Source organism: Cebidichthys violaceus, unplaced genomic scaffold (assembly GCF_023349555.1).
Source record: "Cebidichthys violaceus isolate CVI_PGR_0920_01 unplaced genomic scaffold, fCebVio1.0.p SCAF_20, whole genome shotgun sequence".
Taxonomy (NCBI): Eukaryota; Metazoa; Chordata; class Actinopteri; order Perciformes; family Stichaeidae; genus Cebidichthys; species Cebidichthys violaceus.
This window is the reverse complement of record NW_027176373.1, coordinates 7,874,174-7,883,956: the sequence shown is the minus strand read 5'-3', so window position 1 is coordinate 7,883,956 and position 9,783 is coordinate 7,874,174. Positions and strand designations below refer to the sequence as shown.

General features: G+C 44.9%; 1 protein-coding gene across 19 annotated transcripts in view; it reads left to right on the top strand.

The window, feature by feature from the left end:
• The first annotated feature begins 1,781 nt into the window (after positions 1-1,781).
• nbeaa (neurobeachin a) overlaps positions 1,782-9,783 on the top strand; it is an 85,973-nt gene continuing 77,971 nt past the window's right edge. For all 19 annotated transcript variants that reach the window (XM_068716011.1, XM_068716005.1, XM_068716013.1 and 16 more), the window contains exon 1: positions 1,782-2,322. In XM_068716011.1, the coding sequence (XP_068572112.1) occupies positions 2,026-2,322 (297 nt within the window). In that variant the 5' untranslated portion in view covers positions 1,782-2,025. The remainder of the gene's footprint in view (positions 2,323-9,783) is intronic.

Below are 9,783 nucleotides of genomic sequence, written 5' to 3'. Positions count from 1 at the left end.
GAGTGAGAGAGAGAAGAACAATGTTAGTGCTTTTACCCAATCACAAAGCAGATCCCGGTTAAGACCTCTCTTTATGCTAAAGAAGTCTTTTGTGGAATCATGACAAAGCTGCAGAAGCAGGCCTTTGTCTGAAAACAAAGAGGAGTGTGTTTGTGCGCGAGAGAGAGTCTGCCATTGTGGTTGTGTGTGTGTGTCCGTGTGCGTGCATGTGAACCCAAGTGTGTGTGCATCTGACAGCAAGATAGCATGAGTTTGTTTGAGAAATTGCTTCTCTGTGTGTGAGGGAAGTATGTAACAGATGCAAGCATTTGTGTGCAAGTGTGTGTGTGTGTGTGTGATTGTCTCCTTAATTTCCTTTGTGCCGAATATTGGGTTTAGGAAGGAAAAAAACCCGACATGGCCTCACCCTCTGCTAATCTGTAAGATCCTCTAATGATCTCATGTATGCACATGCACGTGCGCCAAATGTGAAACACACACACACACACAGCCAGAAAATGTCACTCCCATATCACCCTCACCTTATCCCCCCTGTCAACAGCCAGCATCTCAAGAAAAATTGGGAGCGAGACATCAAAGAGACTGCCATCACTGCCTATATGAAAATACACTCAGACAGATGAATCAGCCTCTATAGTTGCTTTGCTAATGGCAATCCTACCCAGCAGATGTGTCCTGTTGGAAGAACACAAGGAGTGTGAAACAGGCTTATGTCCGCACACAGGTAGTGAACCAGTGGCCACGGTCTGTACAATTAGTGAGTATGTGTGTATGAGAGACACCGGCTGGACCTGTGAGTCAATAATACTGAGAGCACGACATCAAAAAAATTGAAAGATAAAGGTCTAGATACAGTCAAACATGCAGGACATTGTAGCACCATCCAAACTGTTTCCATGGAAAGTACTTGCAAACATAACTGTTTGCATACAGTATGTATTTGCATGTGTGGCGCTGGTTTTAAGCCTGAAGGAAACAAATAAAATAGTGCTAATAAAGAGAGCAGTTTTCTAGAAGTGCATTGCTTTTCCTTGCCACATAAAGACATAATTGTTTGAGGGTGGTATATTCCACATTAGGGCCTGTAAGAAATAGCAATACTATGTAAAGCAGAGGGCACAAGGAGGATGAAGAACAGATGTGGTGAGGTAAGAAAGTGTGTTCAAAAAGTGAAAATGATTGCAGGAAAGTAGAAAAAAGAGCTGAGGACATTAGAAAAAGAGGAACAGAGGTAAAACAAATCATACACAATCTTGAGTTGAGTGTCCGAAGAGCAGACTTGTGATGCTTAATAGGGAAACAAAGGTTAAACTAAAGGGACAGAAATAAGTGGGACAGATGGCTTCTGAATATAGATACAGCCTCCGTCTGGAAGCCAGACTCCCTAAACTGCTTGAACTCAATATGAATTGCCCCTCTACTGCACCTACAATATGCCCACCAGTATTTATTGTTGCTTTTTCTTTTTAAATCATTGTATTCAGCTCGTCTTCACTGTTCCACATTTCCATCTCCAGAGCCGTTCAATAGTAAAACATTAAAATACAAACAACAAAACAAAGTCAAAACAAATCATTGTTGTTCAGGTGGCCTTGTTATATCTGCATGAACCCATGCGCGGATGGCTCCATGTTATTCCGCTTCAGCGCCCTACCAGAAAGCTACCGAATGCGCATGTGTGGCTAGCGCGCGCTGCCGCAGACAGGGGGCGTCAACATGGCGTTCTCTCCTCGACGACCGCACTGACTGCAACCTGCCAATGAGAGAGAGAGAGACAGAGAGAGGAGAGAGAAAGAAGCGGAGGCTACCATTCTGTCAAACCTCCATCCCTTTTTTCCAGCCCTATGAATCCCGACACATTTCCAGGAGGATAGGGTGACTTCAGAGGGCTTCAGAAACACCGCTCTCCCTTGTTTTTCTTCTGCGCAGTGGATGGTTTTTGTGTAGCAGCGGACGCTCGAGCTTGCAGACCAGGTGTGAGAGACAGCGGCAAACCGCTCCTCTCCTCCCTGTTTCCAAGGGGAAATGTCGAGCGAGAAGCCGGTTTCAGCACCACCGGGGTCTACTTCTTCGCTCACGGACACAGACCGAGACTCCCATCCGCCGCCGGGCTCCTCCGTCCAGCAGGTCGCCGCGGGCGCTGGCTCCGGCGCCACCGGGGAAAGGATGGTGTCTTCAGCCGGCTCCATGGTCCTCCCGGCCGGGGTGATCAACCCCGCTGTCCCGATCAGGAATATCCAGATGAAATTCGCCGTGTTGGTGGGCCTGATCCAGGTTGGGGAGGTTAGCAACAGGGACATCGTGGAGACGGTGCTGAACCTGGTGAGTGAAAAACATGATCAAAACTGTTAGAAAGGCAGCCATAGAGCACAGTGCTGTGCTAACCCGCTATGTTTTATTTACGATGCTTCACTCCCATGGTTTGTGTGGCTTTCAGAAGATGATGTCATTTGTTTGTTCGGAGGACGGGATGTGGGGGTTTTCTTTTTCTGCAGATATAAAAGAGCATTCACGAGGCTGTGTGTGTGTGTTTGGGGGGATAAACAGGCTGAAGCTGTATTATTGTAAAGCCTTAGAGGACCTAAAGGAAAGCATGTGACCCCACCAAGGCATGAAGGGTAGTCTATCACCAGCCATTGTTGACTAAATGACCAGTGTGCGGTGCAACAAGGAAAACAACGTTTGCAGTTTAAACTGTAGTGCACGGGAGAAAGTGTGTGCAGGCTATTCTCCCCTGACCCCGATATGTACCCTGAATGATGCATTGGCAGGTTCCAGCACACGGCGATGGGCTACAATGTTGCGCACAACCACCCGAGACACCAAAACGGAATTATTTCGTTTTTCCTAAAGAACGAAAACACTGAGGCATGCACTGTCTGTGGAGCACTGAAACAAAAAAAATCAATCCAACACGAACAAAGGCCGACTAGCATTATGCTATCCATCGACATATGTGTGTGTATGAGAATGGCTCAAAATTATGCATGGGCCTATTGTTGAAGGCAGGGCCCTGCATCCTGTGCGCAAAGGAGTGATGTATAGGTAGCTGAGACACGGCCAGTGCAACCGCGATCATTTTTATTTATGGATCAGTTGTACGTTGCCACCCCCCCTCCTTCCATCTTTACCCTCCGTTGGAGGCGATGCTGGGCCTACCCTACACATGAGAGGATTTTAATCCAGCTGGGGGGGGGGGGGGGTTTGACGTGTTTCCCGTTACGAAACAGAGGAGCAAAATGTACAGCAGACGTGGGACTGGAGAACTAATGCGTTAGGAGGATATAGGACGTGTGTGTTGGATGCTGCCAGGCTGTTTTTCCCTCCTCCATGCATCAGGCGATGGCGTGTACTGCATGGTGTTACATATCTGCTAAAAGAGGGGGGCTCAGATCATTATTCATTCTCTTTTGAGGAAGAAGTCGAATAGCGTCGACATAAATTATAACCCGATTTCAGTTCAGTGCTGTCTGGAGGTTGACTGTATCGGGGTTCCGTGTAGCCGGTGTACCATTTACTCACTGGATGCTTGGAGCAGGACAGCCTACAGCTGGGCCAAACCATTTCCCTCTCTGTCAGACTGGTGAGCCGTCCGGATTCAGGTTGCCTCTCATCCCCCCAATCGATTATTGGTACTACACGGAAGAGCAGAGGGGCTTTGCTGGCTCACTCCGACCTTGTCTCCTTCCCTTACACCCCCCCCCCCCCCCTGGCTGCATAGGCTGATAACCATCCATCCTCCACAGCCTCCTCCTTCACTCTGGAGGGCTGAGAGGAGAGATGCTGCCTGCATAGACTGGGCTGGCAGGGCAGCGCCATGCATTTAAAAGCAGGTGGAGAGGAGGAGGAGGAGAAGAGGGGGTTGATGGAGGGTGGGGGAGGAGAAGAGAGAGAGAGAGAGAGAGAGAGAGAGAGAGAGAGAGAGAGAGAGAGAGAGAGTGGAGGAGGATGAGGTGGTAGGATGCTGCAGTGGCTATGTGCTCAGAAATCACCAGCTGATGCAGCGGAAGAGGAAAGGACTCTGGATTGGTCCACATCAGATCATCAACTGAAATGGACCCCATTTTTTTGCATAAATACCTGCATTTAGGCCCACATGTTGGTCTGATGCATTAACACACCAAGGCCTGACACCCTGACAAATTAAAGCACTATGTGTTGTCCATACAAAAGCTTTACTTGCTAAATCCTGAATTGAACAATCAGTTGTGGTTGCGAGGCTGCCAATAGCTAAGCCTGTTAGGGAATTCTGTTGCCCAGCTCCTTAATTAAAAGAGTTGAAACAAAAGAGGTGTGGAGGCTGGAACCTCAGCGGTCATGCTGCTGGTACAATGAGTCCACTGTGACCCAAAAGCTGATCCATTATTCCAGTCAGTGTGGGAGGCCACAGCGGCCACATCCACCGTCCACTGTGGCTGTATTGATCAGATCCCACTGCGGCTTGGGCAAACAGATGGCTTGTCGGCTGGATCGGATACTCTCCTTGTTCTATACGGTGCGATGCTGGCCGTTGGCGAGTGATGAACTGCACTGTCTCTAGAAAGAAGGAGAAGAAAAGGAGAGAGAGAGAGAGAGAGAGAGAGAGAGAGAGAGAGAGAGAGAGAGAGAGAGAAGACAATAACAATCAACTCTGGCCAGAATGCTGGCTGTACTGATGCTGATACAGAAACCACAGAGCACTGCTGCTCTGCTTTAAATACAGCAAATGTGCTGTATAAAAACACTTGCATTATGTGTGTGGGCTGCTGGTGCTCAGTTATTATCATCAGCAAGGCATCACAGTTGTCAAGGCAACACTGCTCTTTGACTGCCTGCCTCCAGACGCTCGACCACCTGGTGTTGCTCTCCACTTCCGGACTTCTGTCACAGTACGCTGCCACAGCGTCTATCTCTCACGCTCTTTCTTTATCTTTGTCTTTGTTTGTCTCTTCCTCTCCTATTATACAATAATATGGTCGTGGCTTGAAGCCATCTAGCACTAAACATCAAACACGTGTATGTCTGAAAAAGGGTGCACACTAATGCAGCTAGATTTTAGTGGGATCGTCAGTGAATTAGATTGATGATGGATGCACAATTGGGTGATGGGCCACCATGAGCCACCAGACTCTGGATCTCTACTGGAGGGGTGAACCATTTTTCCAAAAGATATTCCTTGATTTTGTGTGAAAAGCACGTTGGACACTTGGGTCATTTGTTATGTTGCTCCTCTCATTTGCTAATTCTTTTATATGCATGTACGTCAAGTCTTTTGAGTACAATATGATAAATCTGAGGGGTCATTAGATGATAAACAGCAGAAAAAAAACGTAAGATATTTTTCCTAATTTTTGCTTTTTTACTTGAAAATTGCTGTATAGTTTGACATTTTCTAGCCCCTAAAAATAGTGCAATAAAATCTTTTTTTTTTAGTCGAGCTGGTCATAACCCATAGACATATTCAACTGGCGATGATGGGTCACAAGTAGACATTTCTTTGTTTGGTCAGAGGCCTAAAAGATTGGGGACCACTGTAAGACACCACACCCTACAGGACAGGATACTTTACTTTCCCCTTAGAAAAACTGGTCAGGTTTTTTGGGCCCTCAAATAAGGTGAGGTGTGCTCAAAAAACATCCAATCACAGCTAGCAAATATCTTTTTTTTCCCCTGTAAATATCAGTCTAGGGTAAATATATGGCGGAGAAGTTAATAATTTCATTGCAGGACTACCTGCCGCTTTACTATCTACCTTTGCTTCACCCTCGCCGTCCAAGAACGCCACAACATTCGGTTTTAAAGGTCAGACAAATTGACACAGACAAAATCGAGCAGCAGAGCTACTGTGAGGGATTTACAATGCTGGAAATCCAGTCGTCCATTTTTAGTGAGTAAGGCTTGCTGCTAAATTTACCGAAACTTCATCATTATTGCCATTTTTGTCCACAAAGAACTACGCCAAAGCTCTACTTTGAGTCTTGTGTTCACCAGAGATGTGCTCAGAAGTTTCTTTGAAAGAAGTCATTCAGCATGAAAGAGCATAAAAAAATGACTTAACGACTAAATGAATCTCAGATTTTTTGGTTAATGGTCCACAACTCAGGCTGTGGTTATTTTCTTTGACATGATTTAAATTGTGATGTTGGATATATGAGGAAGTGAGGAGAAATTTCTGTTTGAAGAATCGAGAGGCGTAATTCAAATGCATCTACAGGCAGTACTGTCAGTCTCGCCTTAATACGACACCAGCTGTGCTTATTTATAGACAGCTTTATCTAGTTGTTCTGCTTTTTTTTGGGATCAAACTGGAGTGTTTGTCTGGCATAGAAAAAGATTTGGTGGCACACTCTGCCTCACTCTTTGTCTCCATGCTCATTCTTTTGCTCTTCGTTCTCTCTTTCACCTTCCTTTCTTGGCCAGATGCAATATCTTCTGGCAGTGTCGATCCCCACCTGAGCCCTTTTTAGTGGTCCCGCTGAGTCTCTGTTAGCAAACGTCTCATTATTCTCGTCCACACACTCCACAATCACCAAGGTCACCCGATACCGAGTCCATGGCGAGCAGAGTCGGAGTCAGCAAGACACACCGAGTCCGTCCCTCACGGACCCAAAAAAACACACATGCATGCACACACAGACATATAGCGGGACAAGCAGTAGCAGCCTGGGCCGGGTGATATGAAGGAAATCAAGTATCACAATATTTTGGCCAGCTAGAACAGTTAAGTTCAGAAAAATACATAACTTTACTGTAACGCAGCCTTTCAAACCAGGAAAGGACACTCAAATCGACAATATCTAGTCTCATATCACAATATTGAAATATATATATATATCAGAATCAGCTTTACTGGCCATGTTCTCAACATACATAGACAGAAATTGACAAAAAACAACAACAAAGTAGAACAAAGGTTAGCATAAACATTTAACTACTGTGCAAATATAAATATACAAACGAAAGTATATGAACATAAAACACAATGACACAATGAAATGGAAGAAAGCAAAGTGATTCTATGTGTTTCTATCTTTTGTAATGTGTTAACAGTTGACCCTATGTCTGGAGAGCAGGGCCATTGGAATGCTGATTAATAGTGCAGATTTCTAAAGGAATAGGTCGCCCAATTTCAAAACGTGTTACGTGAGTATATGTTATCTTGCCCTGAGGTGTTTTTTTTGCAGCGCAAAATTCAGTTGAACTGTTTTCCGATGTTGCCCTGTGGCTGCACACTGAGGGCAGAGGCTAACTATTTCCCCGCAGCACTGTAATCTGCCTGCATGGCCATGCTGGGGAATAACAATGCGTCATCGTGTGCTCACAGCCATGCAGATGACTCTCCCAGCAAACATCCCACTAATAGACTGTAATAGTCTCGTGAAAAATGTGCGGCCTTGCTAGTGTGCGTAGATAATGATCTTTGATGGACTTTAATTAATACAAAAGACATTTAACGTTTTTCAGTTATGGAACATAAGCTTGGTTTAGTTGTACTGCTAATAACGCACACAATTTAATGAGCTCTATACACAGCATCCCTATTTTATTATCAAATGAATTGTTGTTGTGGTTTTGTATTATTGCCATCGATTAATGAGATCATGGTCAAGATGACAGTCCTCTTTGCCATTATGCAAAGATCATCAATTGCTCGTGTTGCCTTTTCGTGCATTTTGATCAACATTTTCCAGGAGAGTTTTGTGTTGCTATGAGATTGTTGCCTTTCTTTCTCTTTGTGTTGGCGCTGCTGGCGTCCTCTTCCTGGTTTGTGTCCAGGCAGTGTTGCCTTTTGCCATAAAGTGACTCAACTGATTTTTTTAATGTGAAACCTAAATCAGTAGCAGACATTGTGAAGTGGAGTAGAGGCCAGTCGAGATCGCCAATGAGCTCAGCGGTGGTCTCATTTGTTTATACTTTTATTATTATGGTAGTAATAGTATTTGTCCAAATGCTACATTTAACCCCTTTTTACTGTGTACGGATAGCCTATTAGCAGTTATTGTGTATTATCCATTAAATTGGGAACAACAAAGTCAGAAAACAATGTTATCGGGGCTACTATTTTAATTATTAATTAGTCTGACAACTATTGTCTTGAATTATCATTTAGGGCCTGATCAGAGTGTGTTTTGTAGTAAAAAAAAAGCGCATCACACTGCCATTTTTTCACGCTAACGTTAGCTTAACCCAAAGCATGAACTGTAAGCTAACTAATAGCTAATAGTGCACAACTTACCCGAAAGTACCACACTAATTTAATTTCTTCTGTCAACTCAATTAATCGACAAATCGTTTCAGCTCTACATGTAATATTAGTTATGTTTTAACTGAATTAATTTCTGTATAGCAGAACTGCTGGTGTATCCTGTCTTCATGAAGGGAAGGGAACATTAGCCTCGGGCTAATACTGCAGTCAGGAGAAGAAAAGCGTTTGGAGGAACCCTGAAATTTCGAGACAAACACAATGTCTCAGAAAGAGGATGCACATTTTGCAAGTGTTTTGCAGGCCTCTGCGCGATGCTGTTGGGGGTTATTTTTTGAGGAAGATTAGCTGCTGTAATGCTGTAGAGAAGCTTAGTCACTTTGCGCCTCGGGGCTACAGCCAGTGAGCAACACTAGCTAACGGTAACAACCGCGTTAGAACAAAATAACAAGTTGAAATGTTTTTATATGGGCTGCCACTTGAACACACACACTTCGTGCCTGTTTCTCCCTCTGTCTCACACACACACACACACACACACACACACACACACACACACACACACACACACACACACATACGTGATGTGGAGGTGGAGGACAGTGGGTGTGGCTTCCACTGCAAGGTCATGAATGGCTTTGCTATCTATCACACAGCTGGGTTGTCCTGAGAGAGAGACAGAGAGGTGGCAGCAGATGATATGCGAGGGATGCTCTAGAAAGAGTGATGGAGGGAGACTGTCGGTAAACTGAAGGAAGAGAGTTTCAGAGGGGGGGGGGGATTGAAAAGCCTGTGATTGTCCTTCAGGTCCCTCTTTTCTTCTTGAGTGTACCAAAGCTCCAGTCCGGCTGTACGGTGTGCTGTGGGGGTCTGATGAGTTCCGCCCCCCCCCCCCTGTGGAGCCTCATCACGCTGTGTGTATCACTACTCTTCCCCTCTCCTCTGCTCCCGGTGATGCAGGAGTGAAATCCAGCAGGAGTCCCGGCGACCTGAGTAGACGGGGAGTGCTTGCACACTTTTTTTTTACATAAAAGCACAATGCCTGTTAGAGATACCTTGATTTTTAATTTGAATTGGCCATTTCTCATCATCAGTCACTTATCACACTGTGAGATTAGCCTCAACTGGCTTGTTAGCATGGTTAGCGTTCCTCTGTGAAATTGAGTTCACACACTTGAGGCATGCCAGGCAATCTAGAAACCATTTCCACTTGATAAATATCCAAGGAGAGAGAGAAAGAACCAATTACAAATCTAAAATTTTTGTTGTCCCTTAAACGACAAACCCAAAATCCTCTTGCTAGCAAGATTCTCCATAACGATTTCCTTCAGAGCCAAATGTATCTTTCTAAGGTGTAATGCTGATTTTTCCTTGCTTCATCATGATTTATATTTCAGTTTTTGGTCCATTCTTGCTCCACTCCTCTAAACTCCTCCTCATTCTTCGTTAGCTGCTCTTTCCAGATGCTGTTTTTTTTCCCCGAGGATAAGCCACATCAGATTTTGGGTGAGGGCAACTTCTGGGAATGGGGAGAACACAGGAAATAAATGTCCAATCCCTGCTTAATGACACCTTTTGTTACTTCTGTGTCGCTTCCTTTG